The 23,314-nt window shown below is 40.5% G+C and overlaps 1 protein-coding gene across 5 annotated transcripts in view; it reads left to right on the top strand.

Moving 5' to 3' along the window:
- LOC137194573 (supervillin-like) overlaps positions 1–23,314 on the top strand; it is a 52,743-nt gene that overhangs the window by 22,412 nt on the left and 7,017 nt on the right. For all 5 annotated transcript variants that reach the window (XM_067606594.1, XM_067606597.1, XM_067606596.1 and 2 more), the window contains 25 exons: positions 280–450; positions 650–687; positions 901–962; positions 1,227–1,363; positions 1,643–1,729; positions 3,575–3,848; positions 4,977–5,042; positions 6,639–7,380; positions 9,060–9,567; positions 12,012–12,144; positions 13,766–13,822; positions 15,700–15,777; positions 16,383–16,530; positions 17,091–17,186; positions 17,519–17,599; positions 18,002–18,179; positions 18,447–18,619; positions 19,053–19,208; positions 19,326–19,462; positions 20,006–20,153; positions 20,330–20,475; positions 21,257–21,432; positions 22,167–22,314; positions 22,399–22,678; positions 22,877–23,028. In XM_067606594.1, coding sequence (XP_067462695.1) covers positions 280–450; positions 650–687; positions 901–962; positions 1,227–1,363; positions 1,643–1,729; positions 3,575–3,848; positions 4,977–5,042; positions 6,639–7,380; positions 9,060–9,567; positions 12,012–12,144; positions 13,766–13,822; positions 15,700–15,777; positions 16,383–16,530; positions 17,091–17,186; positions 17,519–17,599; positions 18,002–18,179; positions 18,447–18,619; positions 19,053–19,208; positions 19,326–19,462; positions 20,006–20,153; positions 20,330–20,475; positions 21,257–21,432; positions 22,167–22,314; positions 22,399–22,678; positions 22,877–23,028 — 4,372 coding nt within the window. The remainder of the gene's footprint in view (positions 1–279; positions 451–649; positions 688–900; positions 963–1,226; positions 1,364–1,642; positions 1,730–3,574; positions 3,849–4,976; positions 5,043–6,638; positions 7,381–9,059; positions 9,568–12,011; positions 12,145–13,765; positions 13,823–15,699; positions 15,778–16,382; positions 16,531–17,090; positions 17,187–17,518; positions 17,600–18,001; positions 18,180–18,446; positions 18,620–19,052; positions 19,209–19,325; positions 19,463–20,005; positions 20,154–20,329; positions 20,476–21,256; positions 21,433–22,166; positions 22,315–22,398; positions 22,679–22,876; positions 23,029–23,314) is intronic.

Genomic DNA, 23,314 nt, shown 5'->3' on the forward strand with positions numbered 1-23,314 from the left:
ATCCAAGTGTATTGCTATCATATGAAGTTAAGTTTTGACAGTTTGATGCTGCATGTTAAGATTGGCTAATGGCTCCTCACAGTTGGGTTGCTATGCAGTTAGGTTGTGCTCAGCGTGTGTGGCAAAATCAATGTGTGAGTAGTGTTTTTCTAACTTTAGTGCAGTTTACAGTAAACTATTACTAAAAACTACGTCAAAACCAATCATCGTTAATAGTTCTCTCACTTGTATTCTCCCTTATTGTTGTCTTCGTCAATCTTTCCAATTTGGCTCCAAAAGCGAGACTACTAAAGTAGAACTGTCAGCAATGGAGGTAGATCCGGCTAGTCCAGCTGATCGGGACAGGGGTGCTCGGAGGCCACGACGCTACATCACACCAGGAGAGAGTCGCATGTCGGAGAGGTTTAGGACGCAGCCCATCACCTCTGCAGAGCGTTTGGAGTCTGATAGGTACAGGAAGGGCTTTCTGTAGAAGTCTGGAGGAGCGCTTCAGAGTCATTTTATTGACAAAGAACAATATACTGCATTGGATGGCAGAGCATGATGGATACAACATTTAGCATTCAGATCATGAGAGTATCCTGTAGTTCCTCAAATAAAAAACGCAGTCTAAATGCTGATGTTTGATGTATATTTATGTTTTCTTCAGATCCCGTCTAAGTCCATCACAGCTACAGGACGCTGAAGGTAAGCACATAATTTCCACTGCTAAAAAGTTGTATATTAGTATTATTTGTTATATTGTTTTTGTTTTTATGCTATGAGAGAATAAAAAAACAAATGACTCACACTAAAAATGTATTGCTTCTTATCATTTAAGGCACATTAGTGCCATTTTTTCAGAATTTTACATACAGTTGATGTTATATAACACAATTCTTCTTACTTATTTCTCACTAGACGAAGAAAAACTGGATGAGAGAGCCAAGATGAGTGTGGCTGCCAAGAGGTCTCTCTTCAGGGTACACTTCCTATTTTATGGACATTTCAATAATAAAAACAGATAACTGATACATGTTATGATGACTAATGTTTTAAATTTCATAATCAGAAAACCAAAAGATTGAGTTGTGTGTAGCTTCACAACAGACGCTGGTTGATGTGTAATAATATTTTGTACTAGCAAGTTAACTGGCTATTCACAAATGCTCAAATAGATATTTTTGTGTTTCTTAACATTTACATATTGAATGATATTCCTGATGTTTCCTGACATATTGTTCCAGGAGCTGGAGAGGACATCAGAGGGAGGTGTTCCCAAACCACGTTCTCGAAACGCTGCTGTAGAGAGACGTCTGAGACGAGTTCAGGACCGGTCACACACACAACCAGTCACCAACAGGGAGGTGGTCAATGCTTCAAGGTAGGTCTTAGATATAGCTTATATCACTTTATTTTGCATCATATAATTTGTATCTCTTTTCTTTATTTTGGTCTTTTTCTGTTCTTCTGTCCCTCTCTTTTTCTTTCCTTTTCCGCTTTTACCCCATCTTCAGACCTCTGTCAAAGTCTTTCAAGTCCTTGTTTACTTCTTCTCTCCTCTCTGGCAGTGTCTTGTTTTTTCCTCTGCCTTGCATCAGCTGTATTTCATATATATATGTGTCTTTTTTTCCATCTGTACCTAATTTTCCTCACTTACAAGTGACCCCGCAACATCATCACAGCCTGTGGGAATCCACACTCATGTCCCCAGCCCCACTGTAGTCAGCACCAATGTGACTAGCATCAGGTACAGCTGGACCGACGTCTGGGTGCTTACTTGTTGTGTGTTTGCATCTGTATGTGGTGTTATATTTTGACATCTAGAATGTCATATGTATATATAGTATTGAATCCACTTACAGAATCAGAATCCTCTTGATGTTTATTAAATTGCTCTATGCAAATAAAAAAGTTACAAAAAGATTTTTTGAAATAGAGCAGGGTATTTTACCACCTGGAACCAGATTAAAAATCAAACTGCTATTAGAACCCAATCATAGAGGTGAAATTGCAATTATGCTAAAAACAAACTTAACCTATGAAAATGTACACCATCGACATTTTACTCTCCATCTCCCTCTCCTGGTTGCAGTGGCGATCTGTCTAACCAGCTCATCTTACCTTGTTATTTCTGCCCCCTCATGTGCTGCTTCGTTGCTGTGCGCACCATATAGGGAAAGGAAGCCGCTGTTTACACAATAACTCATTAAGTGCTTTCCATGCCCAGTTCGCAAGCATTCTTTCTTGCAGCGTCTCCCACATTCACATCATGAAAATCTGTGAGGAAATAGGTTACATATCTTATGGAAAGGTCAGAGGTTGAACCAGTTAAAGCCCTCTGCATGTCAGGGCTCACGTGTCCTGCAATTTGTTTACCAACTCTGGTTTAACTTAGTTCACTGCTGGGAGATTGCAAACCCCTGCAAACATCTGAGTGCATTATATTATTATCTTGCAAATATGCGCTCATCTACTTTAGTCTCTGTTTCTGCGCCTGTAAACTTGCACAGTTATCACAGTTATTTACCTGGCTGGTATTTGCATGCATGTTCAGTTCATTGATATTTAGGGGAGGAATACTTTGGCTTTAGCCACCTTAAAGCTAGAGTGTGGGACTTGTGTCTCCCCCTTCTGGCAGTGAGAGTAATTACAAAAACACTGTTGACATGTGCTTACGTCATAGGCTCCACCGTAGCCTACTCCTGTAAAACGGTGGATAAATTGCTTTGAGCATCACAGAACCCCGCAGAACGACTCGTTTCACTATCAGAATTTGATCCATTCAGTCCAATAACATTCGGAAAGTCTAGAGAGTTGCATGATAAATTATGATAAATTATTTTATCCCCATTCAAGTTAGCAGAGGGCTAATCGGATGTCAGCCGACTCAGCTGGTGGAAGCCTCTGATGCACATGCTCTGCCTATAGAGCATGCTCAGTATGCATTCATCCCGCCGGCACAGGAATGTCAAACTCGACACCAGAATTAAAAACTCTGTATACAGTGAAATACAGAGAGATTTACCTTGTGATGATAGGCTTAATCAGCATTGTGTGAACTCATTTGGCAAGGGCTTAAATGTAAGAGATGTTCATTTATATGTAAAAGTTCTGCACTGCAGGTTTAAACTAATAAACTTAATCAAACTTAATATAATGGCTCAGGACTTTTGTTTGAATAGACAGGTTACAACTATCTCATCTAAAACTGAGATTTAACAGGTTTTTGATAATACTCTTTTTTTTCAGTCTTGAAGATTGTCATTCATCCAGATCATATCAAAAAGTCTGAAATCAAAGACAACAGGATTTGGTATTTTATATAAAGACACCTGTATTTAATTTTAGATAAGTATCTAAATTTTAGATATGTCACATTTTAGATGTATGCCTTCAGGATGAAGGGATGGTGATGATGATGCATATTTTGATAGTTGGACAAAAATTTTATTACTAGTAAAAATTATATTTTCACTCGCCATGTTTTTTTGCCTTTAAGATGTAACCACTTAGTCGAGCTTTCATTTTAATCTTGTTGTTATTAGAAGACTGACGCCCATCACTCACCCACTGACTCCTATCCCTCCCTCAGCATCCAGGCCTCCTCCCAGCCAGGCCAGGAGCAGGAGATTCACAACTTCCAGGAGCACCAAAAACCAGGTCCTAGTGCTGGGATGGAGGGAGACGAGCTTGTCTCGGAAGAGCCTGACTTGTCCACCCTCACTTTGGCTGAGAAGATGGCCCTCTTCAACCGCCTCGCCCATACTGCCGGCAAGACTGCTGAGGGTACCCGAGGGGACACCCGCCAGCGCAGGGCCAACACCCGTTTTCAGACTCAGCCCATCACCCAGGGAGAGGTGGAGAAGGTACAGATGTTTTAATTCATGTGATGTTTTTGGACGAAAACTGTGGCACTCTAAAATCAGTTGCATTGTCATTAATAAAAACGTGTACTATAAATGTGAAAGAAATTGAGAAAAAGTGCAAAATCAATTACAGTATTAACTTTTATTCTACCATAATCATAATAAATGTGTAATATATATAATATTTCTGAGTAATTAAAGTAAAAAGTTCTGTAAAAAAGAAGAAACAAAAACAATAGTCTGCTCTGAAGAAAGAAACACATTAGTTGGAAGGAATGTTTACAATGTTTATAATAGATTAACTTATTTCCTGTGTCCTTATCCTAAAACTGCTCACCATCTTTGGTCGTATCCATCCTAACAGCCCCAACAAAATAATGAAGATGAAGAAGTGAAAAATAATGAGCAGGCCAAATATTATGGAGGTAGACGCTATTGTGAAACGTTTGCAATATGATTGCAATTGCATACCAACAGTAAGCAGAAATTTGTGACATCCTTCAGTTACAGTAGAACAGTAGCACAGATGTGTGGAAAACATTGTAAATTGACATTATTGCATCTAAGCTTTACTTGGATCTTCTCAAACAGGCCTGCAGCTACAGACGATTTACTTCCAGGTCACTTACGTTCAGTGCAGTGAGTGTTTTGCAGCACACCAATTTCTTTTTGTGCTTTGTGGATTCTGTGCAGCTGAATGACTCTTAGAAAGCACAGAATACAGAGGTCACAGAGTTTATGCTTTATAACACAGTGGCCTCTAGATGTCACAAATCACCAACAATTCACATACAGTAAGGGATGTCAGAAATACTATATACATATATGTATTTTGGGCAGCTGATATGCAACTGTCCCCCATAGTGATGCATCAATCATGCAGGAACAGTTTGATTCAAGGAATATATATTTTTTTACCTTGGATCTTATTTTTGACACATTGATTGGATGAACATCTACTGATGCATCACCACCTTATACAGATATATTGTCCTACGAGCAGTAATTGCGTTTCCAAACCAGATCTGTCAAAAAAAAGAAAGCCGGTGTCAGATGCTACGTAATATGTTGACTTCACCTCCACCATGTTCTCAGCAGTGAGTCATAGTATCACTGGTGTCCACACAGGAAGCTGAGCCACCGGTAACTTCTGCAGTGTGTAACAACGACTTAGAGGCCAATCAGGAGGAACATGTAAGATCCTGTTGCCTGTACGGAGCTTCTGATTGGTTGCATTGATTGATCCCGCCATTAATTGATCTCATTTGTCTCTATAGTGACCCGTGTTGTCTTGGTATGGCAGTTGCTACTTATGGTAGCTGAGCCTAATAATTAGCTTAATAATGGCCATAAATGCAAACTAGTGTGTATTTTTAAACATTAACTTGCATAAGTAGGGCATTGCCTTAAAGGACGAGTTCACAATTTTTCAGGCCTGTTTTAAAACCACAGTTAGGTGCCAAAATGCACATTAAAGTAGTTTTTTCTTGTCATAATCATTCCTCCTGTTCATACTGACCATTAGATGATCTCTTCATAATGTTCTTACAATGTAAGTGATGGGAGACAAAATCCACAGTCCTCCATCTGTGCAAAAGATTATCTGCTAATATGAAGCTTTAGCCGTCCAAATGATGTAGATATCTTTCAATGTTACAGTCTTTTTAGTGTCAAATTCCCTCTTTTTGTTGCTATACTACCACAGCTCAACAGGGAACACTGTCAGAGGAAACACAAAGAGGGAATTTGATGCTAAAAAGACTTGATTTGACTAACTCAGACTGCTGAAGCCCCATATAAGCTTCAGATGAACTTGTAAATGCATTTTTGAACAAAATGAGTGAGTGGACACACTGTGGATTTTGGCCTCTATCACTTACATTGAAAGTACATTTGAAGGGGATCTTTTAATAGTCAGTATGAACAGGAAGAATGATTACAGCGAGGAAAACCTCTTTCAGTGTTCATATGGACACCTGACTGTTGTTTTAAGACACACTTGAGAAAAATGTGAACCTATCCTTTAAAGTTTAGGGTGCCTTGTTTGTTTTCAGTGGCTCCCCTTTTATTGGATTTCAGCTGCTTCTGCTACATGCTTGTTCGCTGCATAACAAGCATGGGATATCTGAGCGCAAATGGTGCATGCTAGTTCATTAAGGCCTCCTCCTAGCTTATCTGGGGAATAAAGTATGTGGGTGAGTCTGGCCGTGATATTGACATTGTACAGAGGGTGCGTGAGGGTCAATACAAGACCTTGAATTACAACTAAAATCAATTCACAGCATTCTGGTGTGGAGTTTATGCATCTTAAAGATGGCTGTGTATTGCAATCCCTTTGGTTGTTGCATCAAAATTAGAAAAAAAACTACCACAGTTTGCCATGATGCAGTTTTACTGGAGATGTTGCTGGAAGAACTGAATGGCAATACTTTATACATATACATACATTATACATATACTGTATTTTGGTGTTTTGTGAATGACAGAGTTGTTATAAAGCTGCGATTTGAAGAGCAAACCTGAACAACTCAGTTGCTGTTTTCCTAGCCCTCATCCATCCATCTTTGCCCTATTTTGCATAAACATAATTAGACATAATTTAAACACAATTTATCATCACCCCACCTTATTCTATCATCCATCGATCTGTTCATCATCACATAACCCCTGTACCATCATTTACCGACATTTATCTTTTCATCCATCCTTCCTCCATATCAATCCCTTCATCTCTCCTGTTGTATTTCTATCGTTTCTGACTTTCTGACATGATGCTTGCTGTCTCTGCAGCTGAAAAATGGAGGAGAGATCAAACTGGAGCCCCTTTCAGCCTCTTTGGTCCGTTCTGTGGCAGCCGTCACCTCCGAAGCCTCCGTCACCTCAGTAACCATGACGCCGGTCAGCAGTGGCATCAGAGATGATGGCGGTCTCCATCCAGGGAAATCCACCGCCATCCCCTACATCCCTGCCCAACAACAGGCTTCCAGCAACACAACCAGCCACCAGGAGAGGGCGCTGAGGTATTTCTCCATGACCCAGAGTGGGGACCCAGGCCACCCTGAGTCTGAGCTCAACTCCTCCCCTCTCCTCCCTGAGAGCCGAGAGAGAGTGGGGGCTCCCACCTCCTCCACTAGTCACAGGCGGCAGGGGGAGGCAGAGGAGGAGGGCTGGAGAGACCGGCAAGAGGAGGAGGTTAGGGGGAGACAGCAGGGAGGAGCCAAAGAAGAGAACCAAGACAGCAGCATTAAGGGAAAGCCACACTCCCCGGACAGGGACCGGGAAGAAGGGCAGCTGCAGCAGCATCCCCAGCCTCAGCACTCTGCCAAGCCCTCTTTGTGGAGGGGCGAGACAGAGCCTGTGCCCAGCTGGAGAGCCGCAGACGGAGACTCCCAGGAGAGTAAGGAGAGAGCCGAGGGAGGAGGAAGAGGAAGAGGAGGCTACCTGAGAGAGGCTGCAGTAGCTCACAGCTCCTCCACACAGGAGCTGCACCTCACTGAGAGGAGCAGTGGCCGGAGTCAAGCAGGCATCTCAGGTAGGAGGCTTGTCTGATGACCTAAACAGAAAGGAGATGGAAAAGGGTGGGGAAAGGAGTAATAAAGAGATGTGAATAGCTGCGCCTAGAAGGAGGGATGGAGGAAGAGAAATGAAAATAGAGTGGACAAAAAGAAAAAAAAAGAGAATGGGGGCGACAAAAAGAGAGAGGAAGCAATGTATAGGGAAGGGGCTGTTCTCATTATCCTCATTGTCTGATGCAGCATGCTCCCACGCATGATTGCTTTCTGCCGGCTACACACACACACTTGTCCCAGCTGGGGGTATTTGATTTGGCTGATAGAGAGAGAAAGAGAGAGAGAGAGGGAGTGTGTGTCAAGGAGAGAGAGAGAGAGAGACGTCTGAGGAGGCATCTAATTAGCATATTTTTCCATGCATTTGCCTCGTGGCTCTCTTTGTCTACAAAGAGGAAGCCCTTCCCTGACATGTTGTTTGTCAGCTAATAGACACCCAATATTTTTTATACTGAACTGTCTGTGTTCACTGTCATGGCCTATAAAGGGGCTGTGGTCCCCTTGCACCATATTACGCCTGTGGGTTAGCAGTGCACATACAACAGTATAATGGGCCTGACCTGTTTCTATGTGCCAATGCCGAATGTGTTCAGGGGTGGTCTTTTCCCATGCATGCACACAAACAGTACACGGAGAGATGAAAGCACTCAGTGAGAGTGTGCAGAACAATTGGCCTGCACTTACATGAAGCAGGTAGAGGACAGGAAGGACACAATGGAAGCCTTGTCTGCAGGCTGTAATCTTATTTAGTTCTGCATGGGTAGATTTTCACTAAAGTATGTCTATTATACTAAAACATGATGAAGCTACATGCCTAACACCAACACCTTACCCTACTTTAACGAAAGACAAGTCCTAAGACTAAGATGTAGTGGTTTTTCTTGTGGGGACTCGATTTTTGTCATCAAATGAGAGGCGAGTTCCCAAAATGTGACTCTGTGAACAGTTTTTCGGCCTCACAATGTGCACACACCTTATGCAGCACACACAGCAGGCTTTGTATGATACTAATTAGATTTATTCCCTATAAAGCCAGCTGCATATGTGCATGTTCAGGGATGATTATGTTAATCTAATATTGGTCTATGTAGATGTTTATGTCTCCAAAACATGCATGCTAAAATAATGGACATGATAGTCTGCCACTTACAGCACATTAGTATTTACAAAATCCAAAATGACCATACTATTGCTTTTTCATGTTGTAGTGCATTATCTACAAACTACATACATTGTTTCAAAACTCCTGTTGGTGCATTCAAAGACGCCACAATGTTGGAAAATGAGTGATCTTTCCTAACATGCAACTGATGAGCTATGTTGTCAGAAAATGTAATTCACAAGACAAACAATGAGTGAAAATTATGCAATGGAAAGAAGAATTTGGTCATTTCTTCTGCATCAAACTCTCAAATCTCAAATTTTGGAGCCTCCCTGAATGCAATAATAACTACTATAACTAAAGATGCCTAATTGTTTTCTCGAGTGTGTTTCAAACATCTGCAGTGTTTCAAAGTATCTTTAATCTAAAAATTAAAGATACTAATGATTTTTTTCATGTCTCTGATAATATATAAATCCTTTTGTCCAGTTAAAGTTAATTTCAAACATTGTAACTACATGATTGTCTATCCTTTTCTTTTAGACTTGCAAGATCAACCTACATCACTGAGGCCTCTGATAGCTAAAGTATCATCCAGGACCGTATCTCACGTGTCAAGCAGCCAACAACAGCCGCAACACGTCGTCCAACCGCCTCAAACTCTTCCTAAACCTTTCACACAGCAGCCCCCCCCAACCCAACCAAAATCCCAGTCATACATCCAGCCTTCCCAGCCCCCACCAACATATCCCAAAACTTTCACCCAGTCCCCACAAACTCAGCCAAAACCTCAGGGATTCCTCCAGTCTCTCCCTAAGCCTTACCCACAGACACCCCCCCAGCCTCAGCCCAAATCTCAGGTGCCTCCACAGACACCACCAAAACCCCAGTCCTTCCCCCAAGCGCTGGTCAAGTCCCAGTCCCTGCCTCTGGACCACAGCGAGGACTTCAGCAGGCACAGTATCCATTCTGGAGATCTACTGTCCCCCACAGAGTCTGGGGACCAACTGTCTGACAGCATGTCCTCCAAACAGATGTCCATCAAGGAGAGGTGAGTGATGGCTGAAAGGTTTTATTTTTACAACAACATAAAGGGTGACAGTAAGGCAGATGAGGGTGAGGGGACTACAACAAAGTTTGTTATTTTAAAGTGTGATGTTGAAAACACATCACAAGTAAAGTAAAATGATGATTACATTCCATTATGGTTGTGTGGCCAACACTGGCTGAGTTACAGTGGTCCAGCTCCCCCAAAACACTGATTTCAACACTGAAATCAGTTGCAAAAGTTACAAAAGTCCAAACAAGAGCATTTTCTGACATTCAAACAGCTTCTCACAGTGTGCCTTGCAATTCAGAGCCCACTTTGACAAGTGTTTTCTTACCTGACTGGAAAATTAACCAGATTTAGACCGTGTAATGCTGCTCTGCAGTATGATAGCTTCTTTTTTTCACTAGCTAAAACAAAGACTCCAAACCCCTGGTCTGTGGACTAGTGCTGGGCCTTGTACTGTTTTATCAGCTTTTTTGCTACTGCTTCAAAAACGCCAGTAATAGTTATAATTAGTAATTATTATATAACTGCATAGGCTAGTAAAGCTATTTTTACAATAATTACTCTAAATGTGGAACAATTTGTTTGTGCTGCATTTTCCCTAATTAATCCTTATAATGCCCCCCACAACAGCATACTGGTTTTTAACTACAGTAGGTCAGCTGTATGCAAAGTAACCAGTACATGAAATTTGTGTGAAACTACCTGAGTGTTACAGTCTGTTTTTTTTTATTATTTAGTAAGTAATGACAAAAAAATACAGATCACACAAAGAAAAGTTTTAGGGTCTGTCTTCAACTATTTTGGCAGTTACCCCCAGCCTTAGTCGGTCTGCAACAACATTGTCAATATCAAATTTAATTACAAAAAAGGTTAAAAACCCTTAAATTGAAAAATCTGTGGTAACTGGCCAGAAATCTAAGAGCAAATATAAAGCCACAATTTTGAACAGATATTCAGCAGTAATAGAAAAGTATGAGCGATATGAGTATCACTTCACAGATGTTAAACTCAATAGTCCAGAATGCATTGTGGTCAGAGGATGTGATTAGTGGTAAGGGGGTCAACTCTTGCTTTATCATGACTCAATAAACACATCACTTTCCTATCACTATCATAATGACTTTCAGTATCAATATCAACTGTCAGTGTCAACGAATTTCAGTCTGCTGTTAATTGTTGGACACCAACTGGATCTCCGATAGCAGCATGTTAAAAATAATAGCCCTTCTGAAATAAAGGCTGGGGAAAAGGGTGTTCCTTTAAAGCAAAGCTGCAGGCACTATTCAACCTTGAGTCCATTCACAAATCCAGTCAGAGCTCAACTCTTTACAAGATGAAACCTGAGATGTCAGCAAAGACGAGACACTGATAGAGCTTTTCTGCTCTACTTGTGCTTTGCATTGTTTGACAGAATCAGGCAGAGGTCACTGTCTGCCCTTCCTTGCAGTATATAGGTTTGTTCCACCCTTTTTTTTTTTTTACATTTTTGGAGGTGAGAGAGATTCATTTTTAGCAACATTGTGTTTCTCCTGCCAGCCAGCAGAGAGCTGTGTGGACTGAAGAAATCCTCTGAGACTTAGCAGATTCCTCCTAATGCCCTCATTTCTGCCCTGTCCACGCAAGCAGCGGATATGATGACATACTTTCTTTTACCCCTCAGCCATCCGTTATCAGCGCTCCTCATACAGTCTTTGGAGACCTTTTTTCAACAGTCACGTTTACTGGCAGTAGAGCAGAAGTCTGTGACCTGGTTTTTCAGCCTTGAAGGATTTTTTTTTTTTCTTATAACCTTGATGAAAATAATGAAAATGGTGTGCTACAAAAGCAATTTCAATATTAAGCACAGTTTTTGTCCCCTTTAATTTGATTAATGTTTAATAAGAGATAACAACAACTGTCACTGAGCCTAAAATAAACGGCCATGTTTATGATGAAGCATATTTTGCCAGAGCAATTCAAGAGGTCTCAGTCCATCACACCAAAATACTGTTTTAAGCTAGTTTGACACAGAGTTATGAGGTCAACATCCAGTCACTTTTACAGTACTTTTCTATTATGACTGTCTGTTCCTTTTGTATTTTATTGCTTCAGAAAATGATTAGCTTTTTAACATCTGAAAATATTAGTGAACCCACCACGACTGGAGTCATTTTCATAACATGAATTAGCTTCGAATAAAGAACATTTTCTCCTCCACTTATTGTGGAAAATATTAATATTTTAGATTTAATTTAGACGTACGTGGACAAAATACGTTTGGCTAATCTAATAACTCTATGATACAGCACTTTTAAGAATATTATCAAACATTATGGTGATAAACTATAATCAAGAATAGGATGTATGGAATAGCAGTGGTAATAGGACTGTAGTCATCTTACTTGCTACTTGCCTATTGTTTCTATTAAAAATGTTTTGTTTTTTTTGTTTTATGTCAGAGTGGCACTGCTGAAGAAGAGTGGTGAGGAGGACTGGAGGAACAGGATCAACAAGAAACAGGAAGTAGTTAAGGTGGCGTCCAGCGAGCAGCAGGCTCAGCTATGGGAGACAGAGCAGACCTACCAGAAGAAGGTTAGTCTCTACACACCGCAGTGTTAACAATAGATGATTCATATCACATTCTCATCCACAATAACCAGACAGTCATAGTGTCATGTAGATCGTTGGGAAACATTAACAACATTTTGTCACATTATTGTGGTTATCTTCAAAGGTTTATAAAACAGAGACAGAATGCTTTCAACACGGGAAATTTTATCTTTATTATCAATATAATCTGTGACCTTTATATGAGCAAAGCTGGTCTGCATCCCAATTCAGAGTTTTGCAGCGTAAGTTAAAGGAAAATCCATTTCTTTCTTTCTTTCTGGATTACTTCATTCACAACGTCCATTATAGCAAACATCACAAACGGCAAAGGATATCCATGCCAGCCCCAAATTGTGCCCCTGATGTTATTTTTGTTTTTGCATTCGAGACATTTGCATCAGTGATTAGATACCAGTCAAAACCACAAACTTGGCTAACTACAGTATGTGCATGACTTTACATTCTGTAAGAGTTGCACCGGCTGGGTTGTTGACCCAGTCTTTGCAGGACAGATGTGCACAGTGAAGAGACTCTGCAGTACCACCTGTCTCCCCAAGTACAGCATCATACAGAAATATCTACATGTTACCACTATTATTCTCCCCCCTGTTCTTTATTTACCTTCTGTCAATACATTTCTACATTTCTGTGAACAAACTTAGGTGAATATAGTTAGTAGGTCATTATTCAAGTTAAACCTCAAGTGGTACATGGCACTCATTGATTTCCAATTTTGAACATTAACTAATTTACTAGCTACGTATCTCTGAAATCTCTGCAGTACTGCTGGTGAGTCACATATTACCATAATCAATATAAATGAGGGCCAAAATAATGAAAATATAACCCAAGTTACAGAAAAAAATGAAATTTTCCTTGTACTGTTGACTTGAGGCTCATGTTATAATATTTATATATCCCTGAATTTAAAAATTAATTAATTAATAAATAGATTTGCATTTCTGAGAAACACTTCTTGGTAATATCACTGAATAGAGTAAACACTGGTGCCACATTTTATCCCCCATGCTTCGGGGTTACTATGCCAGCTCCAGTCCCCGCACTTTTCGCTAAGTGCTCCTTTCATTACCCCCTTTAGTCCATCTGTTCTTTGAGCCCAGTGGTCCAGATCTGTGCAGCATCCATCCCCCATTGGCTGTAAACTAGAAAGCATATGGGACAGTCTGATTGTAGAATTAGCAGTCTGGGGTATTTGGGGAGAATTTCTTTTCTGCAAGATCCACTTTTCACTTAAGTCTCAAGAGATAATGCCATGGAAAGCTTATTTGACAGAAGGGAAATGTTTCAAGAATGTATTCTTTTATGTATTTTTATCCATCTCTATTGGTTTAAACAGCAGCTAGAATTTAATTTATAAGCTCAAAGAACCTCTAATGTCAGCATTTGGGGCTCAGACACTTTAAAAGACTACTTTTTTCTGGGCTCATCTACTTTACATTAGTATTCTGGGGGGCGAAACTGCCTGCTTAAACCCTGGATGGTAATCCTCCAGGCAGTCTCACCCTTAAACCCAGGGCAACAATGAGTGCCCCCCCTCCCCACTCCCTCTGACCAAGTACTTCCCCTGTGTTTAACCCTTCAGGAGGAAGGGGTGGTCGTTCAGGAATACTCTGCTGTGTCTGTGTCTGAACAGCTGTGGGTAAGATCCTTTGACAGCCACACACCAACCCCAAGCCAATCAGCTTCATGAAGGACATGCGTTGTCCAATCAGAGCTTTGTGTGCACTTTGTGTGAGGCTGAATGCATCTCCTGAATCTTGCAGTCTTAAACGCTACTCTCTGAAGCGTTGGGATGATAGTTGGAAAGCGGCCGGCGCTGGAACTTTCCTAAGCTTTTCTGTGCTTTTGCTGATTGTGTCTTAAAGCGGCGTTAAGTAATCGATTCACTCCAAAGTAAACTTTTCTTGGGAAAGTTGAATCCAAATCAGTTTTGTTTTTGTCTTCAGTGTTCAATTAAAACTCTAGTCCACTGATGGATTCTACCATCTTCAGACATTGCACCACCTGGATGACTGAGATGAATGTTGACACTCAAAATAGACTTTTAACACCTTTTATTACTGACCAATGAAGTCTGGGAAAAATCCATTGTCTTCTAATGGATGGACATTTTTACAGTTTCAGAAAAAGTTACAGAAAAATGTTGTTTCATAAAAACAAGTACATAAGAATAATATTTTCAAACATATTCATACTGCTTTTTTATTTACCTTTTTTGCTTGAGAAACAAAATGTCTTCATGTGAGAAAAAATAGCAAGTTCCAAAACTAAGAATACAGTCCAGAAACTACATACAGATCAGTGGTTCCTAAACTGGGGGTTGGGATGTTTCAAAGGTAAATCTTAAAAACATTAATCGGCTTCGTAATATTACCTTTATTTTTTAGGATATTTATTGTAGCTTTTTTCTTGTAAAACATATTGTTGTTTTACCTCTTCAAGCCTCAAATATATTGAAAAATCAATAACACAGAAGTATAAAAAAAGTCACTCTTTCCTTGTTTCTACAGCTGGTAGAAATAAATGACCTTTGATGAGGGGCTGTGAGTTGACTTTTTATTGTTTAAAAAGGTCACAAGCCAAAATGTTTGGGAACCACTGATATACAGCAGATTATATGCAGATCTTATATAGAAGTATTACAATCATTTCAGGAGCATGTTCTGCATTTTCACTGTGCTGGTAATGTAATATGTGACAAGTTGTGCCTGTCTTGAGTTACACAGCAGCAGCAGAGAGAAAAAGGCTTTTGCAGCTTGCTGCTTTGTTACTAACAGTAAACATGTACCTCTTATTCAGTGGCCATTAATGATTTTAGGGAGCCTTTTTATTTTGGGATTTTTTATTAACGAGCAGGGAATTTTAATGCTTAATAAGTGGTTAGCACTGTTTCCTCACAGCGGGAAGGTCCTGGGTTCAAACCCTGGCTGTCCCAGGTCCTTTCTTTGTGGAGTTTGCATGTTCTCTCTGTGTTTGAATGGGTTTCCGCCGGGTGCTCCGGTTTCCTCCCACTAACAAAAACCATCGCCATCAATCCACCATCCAACCACCATCAAAAGGCATGTTTGTTAGGGTTTAACAGTCCCGTGGGTGCCCCTGACCAAGGCGCTGGCAAAAAGAACTAGAGTTGGTCCCCAGGCGCTGCACTGTGGCTGCCTCTAGGGTGTGTAGGATGGGTCAAACAAACAGGACAAATCTTAATCTTCTTAATCCAAGAAAGACAAATTGATATTTATATCATCTATGTACTGTATGCTCCAAAAACTTATTGGATTTATAGTTAAATTGTATCTGTTTAGTACACAGATTATGGGTGTTTACAGAGCTTTTGGATTAGTTCTGACATTATAGGATAGCGAATCGATTTAAAAACGTACATGTTGCATTCCTTGTTTCTAGCTTTGCACTGCCCATCTTTGCATCCTTCCCTCATCTCACCTGTGCATGCTCATCAGTTTTCTGCCCATTTCCTCCTTCCTTTTTCTTCCACTTATACATCCACCTCTACATCCTCAGGAACCTGTCTTCTCTTCCACTTTTTCTCCTCCTATCTCCCTTGGCCAAAAGTGTCAGTATATTGACCATCACAGTCAGGTAAGGACATGCACCTGGAACGCTTGAATGGGCTGCATGTATTAGAGTTTTATCTTCCTCGCTTGGTTTGCAGCTACTCGTGTGAAGGGCGGTTCGGGTGGTGTTGAGTTGTATTTGGTTATGACAGCGTGAGTACAATTCAGTGTACAGCCATGACTCTTACTGTGAAATCATGTCAGTTACGTAGTCTAGAAAGGACATGCACTTAGCACGCCCTGATGCATCAAATCTTTTTATATCTGCTTGGTTTGATACTGTTACTACATGAATAATTGCTCCAGAGGGAAGCGAGGAGTCACATGAAGTTATAGCGAAGCTGAAGGAGAGGTGATGTAGTTCTCTTAGTGTTGGTTAGTAGAGCTTATACAATGGAGTCTGTGAATATTTGAACATTATGACAGCTTTTTGGTTCGGCTCCAAGATCTCTTTTAGGTTTTGATGTTAATCTATTAAAGAAATAACTCCAACATGATTGAAAACACCCTGAAATTAAAGCCGACAGTTGGGCTCCATCTTGCGTAGATGATTGTTTTGCATGCAAGACTTGGCAACTTGACAAACTTGATAATCATTCATAATTTGATAATTTGCTGATGTCTATGCAGAAGAGTGGAGAGGAGATTGATGCCCAGATGACAATTGAGGAAAGGAAACAGATGATTTCAACTCGTGAGGATGCCTGGAAGACAAAGGGCAAAGGAGCAGCCAATGACTCCACCCAGTACACTGTGGCTGCCCGTATGGTTAAGAAAGGTCAGTGCACAAATCTAACATGCTATTCACTCTTCTCTCGTGCATAGCTCTGTTTGCCTGTATTACATTTTGAAACCAGTTATAGTCATCTGGAACATTTTCTCTGTGCACAGAAGCTGCAAAATCAAACTTTAAGAGTAAAATACAGAAGCTGCTCTTCCCAGAGAAAGCTGAATGTGCAAACAGAAGTCTTTTCCACCTCCATCAGCCACATAGAAACAAGGGGCGGAGGTCTGAGGGAGACAGAGTGTGCTAATTATGTCACTTCCCATGATTTTCAGGGTATTTAAAAATCCAAACAATTACTTCACACTGCCATTTGGGGCTGCTAGAGTGTGAAGTTGTAGAGCCCAGCATCAAAAAATCACACCTACTCTGACAGCTCAACATGAGCACAGCATTTAAATGCTTTGTTTTTGTTCGCAGTTTTATAAAATAATTATACACTTTTGTGTAATATTCTTTCTGAAAATAGTTAGTAGTGAACTCTGAATATATTCTTTCCACATTGGCTGATATTTTGTCTTATCTCGTGTGAATGTCTGTCTGTCTGTGCACAGGTCTGGCAGCCTCTTCCTCAGTTATCAGTCCCATCTTGTCACCGGTCTCCACCAAACTCAAGAGCAGCATGCCTGCTGTCAACAAACCACAAGAGGGTGAGACAGATTTGCAAATCCTGTGTCATCACTGCCACGTCAGCTTTATAAATCCCAGTCAGAGAAGATTTTATTAACCAGTGTAATTCGATGTAAACTGAATTGATTCATTTGCTGTTCATTCATATAAATTGACCTTCAGATTAAGCCAGAGGTGAACATTATTTTTACTTTTTAACACTTGTAGCTCACACACTATACTTCAATTTTTTTTTAAAAAACAGCAAATTACTAAATGCTTATTCTAAAATGACTTATCATAAGGAGACAAATGAGTTTTTTTTAAAAGAGATTTTAATTGCTGATAAAAAATTTAATTATTTCATTTTTAGAAATTGAGGCCAGACCAGAAATGGAATCAGATAAGAAATTAGACAAGTTGGAGAGCTTCTTGGGACGTCTGAATAGCAAAGGTAAGCACTTCCGTTCTTACTTTAAGGTCAGCTTAGCAATATTTTTGATAGTAACGTAGTGACTGTGAGAATGTTGCTGGCACTGCTGGTCCTTTGCTGCATGTAGTTAATTTTTCCTTTTTAGTGTGCAAATTGTACACAGTATGCTGTATAATAACATGACCTATTCACCTGTATTAAATCACTGAAATATAACTTATTCATCCAATGAGGGTTTGCAGAGCCTGCAGTGACTCTTTTTGAGATCTAAATTACACATTTACATTTGTCTTTGATTTTAAAAAGATTTAAATTTTTAAAAAGTTTTAGTCATCTGCCTTTTTTCTAGTTTTAGGGCAAGTGTTGTACTTTTTGTGTATAGATTTATATCTTTTCTCTCTTGTATTTCTCTGTTTTGATCAGTGGCCGGTCTGCAGGAAACCACTCTGACAGTGACGGAGAAGGCAGTGAAGGAAGTGATGAAGCTGGACGACGAGATCTTCTCCAAATTCTACAGACGCGTTGCTGAATTCCCACGCATGCCCACCAGGATCGAGATCAACGAGGACTTTGATGCCATATTCGGTTCTCAGGGCCCCAAGTGAGAAAATAATAAAACTTTGAATGATGACTGTAGTAGCGGACTGCATATAACACAACTTGCCTCTGTATTTTATGAATGTGAGGCACGAAAAACTGTACTGCTAGTTCGCTTAGCTTTACTTAAATACGTAATGGCTTTTACATGTTTAAGTGAACAACTTAAAGAACAGCCTATTTGCAAGTTATTTAGATCTTTAGTTATGAAATAAAAACTGCCATAAAATATCTCATCATTCTCATAAACCCTGGTTTTCCCCTCCACCAGGTTGACTTCAGCCATGGTGCAGCACAAGCGGTCGGTGCGCCCGTCCAGGAATGTCCAGTCGTCCAGAAACCCTCTAAAGATGCTGGCAGCCAGGGAGGACATCAGACATGAGTACACCGAGCAGAGACTGAATGTGGCACAGCTAGAGAGCAAGAGGATAAAGACTGAGAAGAGTGAGTGGTTGGATGACAGTGTGTGTGTTTTTGGGAAGGTGACAAATCAGCATCTGTGCCTTGTGCTTTGTGGTGAAAAATCTCAGCTGAAAATTGGAAACTATAAAATATAGAGTGTTTGTCTTGTTTTTCTTTTTCTCCTTCTTTGTCTTCTTTTGATTTATCCTCTTCTTCCTCCTCTTCTTCTTTTTTTTTCCACCAATACCAGAAAATGTGCTTCATGCACTACAAAAATACATCCATCTTCACCTCTTTGATGATTGTATAAACAGCACAAATTGGCATGCAGCCTCATATGACCCACTTTTGCAGCAGAGTTTACAACCGAAATTTAGTCACATTAAAGTTTAATGAAGCATTTATGTGTTTTTCTACCCCCCGTAGAGCTGCGTTTTTTTATTTTTTTAAAAATTGTGAACTCTTTGCTTTCTAGTAAATAAAACCTCTGAGTACTCTGAAGCTGCTCTGGCGGGTCTGGCCAGTAAAGAAAACTTCAGCAATGTGAATCTGCGCAGCGTCAACATCTCCGAGCAGATGTCCAACAACAGCGCTGTGCCGTACAAGAACCTCATGCTGATGCACATCAAAGGTAAAAACTTATTTTTGACTCAGTGCTGAGCTATATTGTGTGCTGTTTTACCCGCGTTTTGAGGCTCCCCTTCATGTTAATATTGCAGATGAATAAATTTGACATCATTCTGTGCAGGTCGTCGTCACGTTCAGACCAGATTAGTAGAGCCGAGAGCGTCATCACTTAACAGCGGAGACTGTTTCCTGCTGGTCACTCCAGAGCACTGCTTCGTCTGGATAGGAGAGTTCTCAAATGTCATTGAGAGAGCTAAGGTGAGTATTTTACCTTCATTATAACAGATTGTACCAGATATACAGAGCTTTGTTTAAGGCATCCAGCATCAAGGCTGTTGCCATAATATTGGCATTTGCTGATTGTGCCTCTCATTTTTTCCCCTCACACACAGACTTTCTCTCTCATACACTCACAAACACACTCTGACACATATCTCCATCTGTGCTCCTCATCAAACACATGCTTTCAGGCTATTCTAGAGCTCTTCTATTTCCCCAAAGGAGGTCTGTCTAGACACTTTCTAATAAACATTTGTTTCTCTACTCTCGCCTCCTCGCTCAGCGCTGTTTACTTATTTTATTATGATTTTATGCACAAAAAACCCAACATGATTCACCAAGTCTTATTTTGTCTTCAGTACATGACAGAGTTGTTTAGCTGCACTGGGTTCTCAGAATTTGTGTATAAATGTGAAGATCTCAGTTCATCAAGTCAAATTTCCCTTTTTTTTTTACATCAAAGTCACCCAGACATCATCCCTGTCACTCGCTGAAAAACAGTTCCTTGTTTCTTGCCTTTAGGCGAGAGATTTGGCCACATTCATCCAGACGAAGAAGGACATGGGCTGCAGGGCCAACCAGGTGCAGACCATCGAGGAAGGGGTCAACCCACAGGGTCCAGATACCCAGCAGTTTTGGACAATTTTAAGAGGACAGGCCTCTTACCAATGTAAGAAATTAGCTCTTAAAAATTAGCAGTTGAAGCCATCGCTCCGCATTTAAATTGTCTTACAGTGAATGTACAGACATCCGTTAACATTTGTTGTTTTTTCTGGATGTTTTGGTTGTTCTCAGGCATTTATATTGATATATGGCTAATTGTATGTCTGTGTAATTGTGTGATAGCGGTGGGTCCACCAGAGGAGGATGAGCAGTTTGAGAACGCCATCGTGGAAACCAACTGTATCTTCCGTCTGCTGGATGACAAACTGGTCCCTGATGATGACGAGTGGGGGAAGGTCCCTCGCAGCTCTCTGCTAACGTCCAAAGAGGTCAGTAGAACTTCCTGTCTGTGCACAAAAACCTTTTTATGTCCTTTGCTCTCTGGTGGTAAATATATCCTGTCAGTCTTTTTAAAGTGATTAAATTAATATTCATACTGTGAGCTATAGGGATGCCTTTCACTGGCTGTGGCTTTTGTTTTTGGTTGCACCTTGACTCACTCTGATCAGAGAAGAACCTGTTTTTCTGATCCAGTTGTCTCATTAGACCAGAGTGCAATGGGATCAAGACATGAGCTTTATCCCAGTGTGTAGCTCATTATTAATTTAAAACTAACGTGTAAGAGTATCTGATGGTGGGCCTTTTCTTTACAGCACAGGTTGCTCTAAATATTAAAAATATTTTATACACCTTTTTCAGAGGAGCTCTGTGCTTCAAACTGGTTTTAATTTGTTGCCTAGCAACAACAGGTGCCATGGCGAGCACCATCTACATCCATCAGTGTACTGCTGCTGGTGAAAAATGAAACAGGCTCAGGACATTGGAGCTAAGACTGCAGTTACGTTATGTAATCTGCATATAGATTATGAAGCATCATGTTACTGTTACTTGTTACTGGATTTACTGGATTATTGGATTCTGCATGTTGTGATTTGTGCTGATTGTTTTGTAGTATACTTTCAATCCTTGTTTGTCCTGTAAACCCTTCTTTCAAAATTTAAATTACTTACATTTTGAATTTAAAAACATAAAACTAAAAATGACCTGAATATTAATTAGTATAAAATAAGAAGTTAAATTGTTTTTGTTGCTGTGCTGTGTATGCTGCAGGTGTTGGTGTTTGACTTCGGCAGTGAGGTGTACGTGTGGCACGGCAAAGAGGTGACTCTGGCCCAGAGGAAGGTGGCCTTCCAGCTCGCCAAACACCTCTGGAACGGGACGTTTGACTACACCTGCTGTGACATCAACCCGCTGGACCCCGGAGGTTGCAACACACTCATACCCAGGTGGGAACACACACGCTTGTTTTTATCACTTGTGAGGACATTGTTTTGAATTACGCACAGTCCCTTGAGGCTTTCCCTAACAGTAAGTATAGATATAGCCCTTATCCCAACCTCAGACTCACCATAACCTTAACTCTAAAACCAAGTCTTAACCCTAAAATGAATAATTTATCTTGCCTTTTGTCATCAGATGGTAGGTTTGTCCCCATAGTGTGACTATGTGACCTGATATATGGCCCCACAAGCTGAAACTCATTAACATAATGCTTTCTCTAGCACATCTACATGTCTAACCCTAACTCTTACCCTAACCTTAACTTAAATCTAACATTAATCTTTAAATCAATTTAACCCTTTGAAGGAAGCAGGAGTGTTTTTTTCTATCCTCACTCTCATGGTCTAAAACTCAAATTGGTTCTCACAATAAAAACACAATAGCACACAGACGCTCAGTTTAAAGATGTTTACTTTCCTCTATAGTTTGTGTAGGATTATAGTATTGTCACCATCTGCGTCTTTATATTTTAGCTACAGTTATATACTGTATCTAAAAAACAATAGCTGACATAAAAAGCACACGTATATGAACTTGCACACACACACACAAATTTAATAAGCGTGGTCTTACTTTTTTAAAGCTTTTTGATATAGCATAGCAAAGAATGGAATAAAGTTTAATTTTTGACATGTTTATCTCCTTTTCCCTGTGTGTGTGTGGGTTCATCTCATCACAGGAAGGGCCAGGGCCGTCCTGACTGGGCGATATTCGGCAGACTGACAGAGCACAACGAGACCATCTTGTTCAAGGAGAAGTTTATGGACTGGACTGAAGCAAAGTCGCCATTACCAAAGGAAGAATGCGAGCTCGTACCTGAGCAGAAGGTGCACATCAGACAGGCAGAAAAAGTGGAATATATATATTTATTAATTACACAGGTCACTCACTTTATGTTTTTTCTTTCCCAGGAGGCTCCGGGGCGAGACTGCCGGCCTTATGACGCCACCCTGATGCTGCCTGTCCTCCAATCATCTGTTTCCACCATCTTGGATGGTGTAAATGTCGGCCGCGGTCATGGTCCTGTGGAGACCGAGGACCACATGAGGACTCAGGAGATCAGCACGGTCTCAGTGGACGTCTGGCACATCCTGGAGTTCGACTACAGCCGCCTCCCACGCCAGAGCATCGGCCAGTTCCACGAAGGAGACGCCTACGTGGTCAAGTGGAAGTACACGGTCACCACGTCAGGTTAGTCACCGTGGACTCACCTTCTTCTATGGTGAAGTGAGTTGTAGATGTGGGCACTATTTTTAAAAGCCTTAAAATGAAGTTTTAACAGTTTATACGAGGAGGCTCTGCTGCAATAATAACATTATTTATTTAACAATATTGACAATTCAGAGTATTTTGCAAATTCTTCGTTGTGTATTTATGTTTGTGTCCCAGTTGGTCGTAGGCAGAACCCAGAGGCGAGGAGTAGTGGGCCGGGCAAGGAGAAATGCTGCTATTTCTTCTGGCAGGGCCGATACTCCACCGTCAGCGAGAAAGGAACGTCAGCGCTGATGACGGTGGAGCTGGACGAGGAGAGAGGAGCGCAGGTACAGGAGACAAGGCCTCACACTGCAGAGATAATCAGTCACACAAACAAAACACAAACTAATGTAACGATTAATTTGTTTGTGGTGTTTAAATCAGTAGATTATACTAATAAGCAAGCACTCATATCAGTATTATTTACTATAATGTGCTCAAAGAAATGTTTTTACAAATTATCTTCAGTGATTCTTTCAATTTGTTCAACCATTTTAAGAATTTTAAGGACTTTGCATCATTATATGAATAAGAACCAACTGAATGAGAACCTACTCTGCTACTCTACCAGTA

Source organism: Thunnus thynnus, chromosome 12, assembly GCF_963924715.1.
Source record: "Thunnus thynnus chromosome 12, fThuThy2.1, whole genome shotgun sequence".
NCBI classification, from domain to species: domain Eukaryota; kingdom Metazoa; phylum Chordata; class Actinopteri; order Scombriformes; family Scombridae; genus Thunnus; species Thunnus thynnus.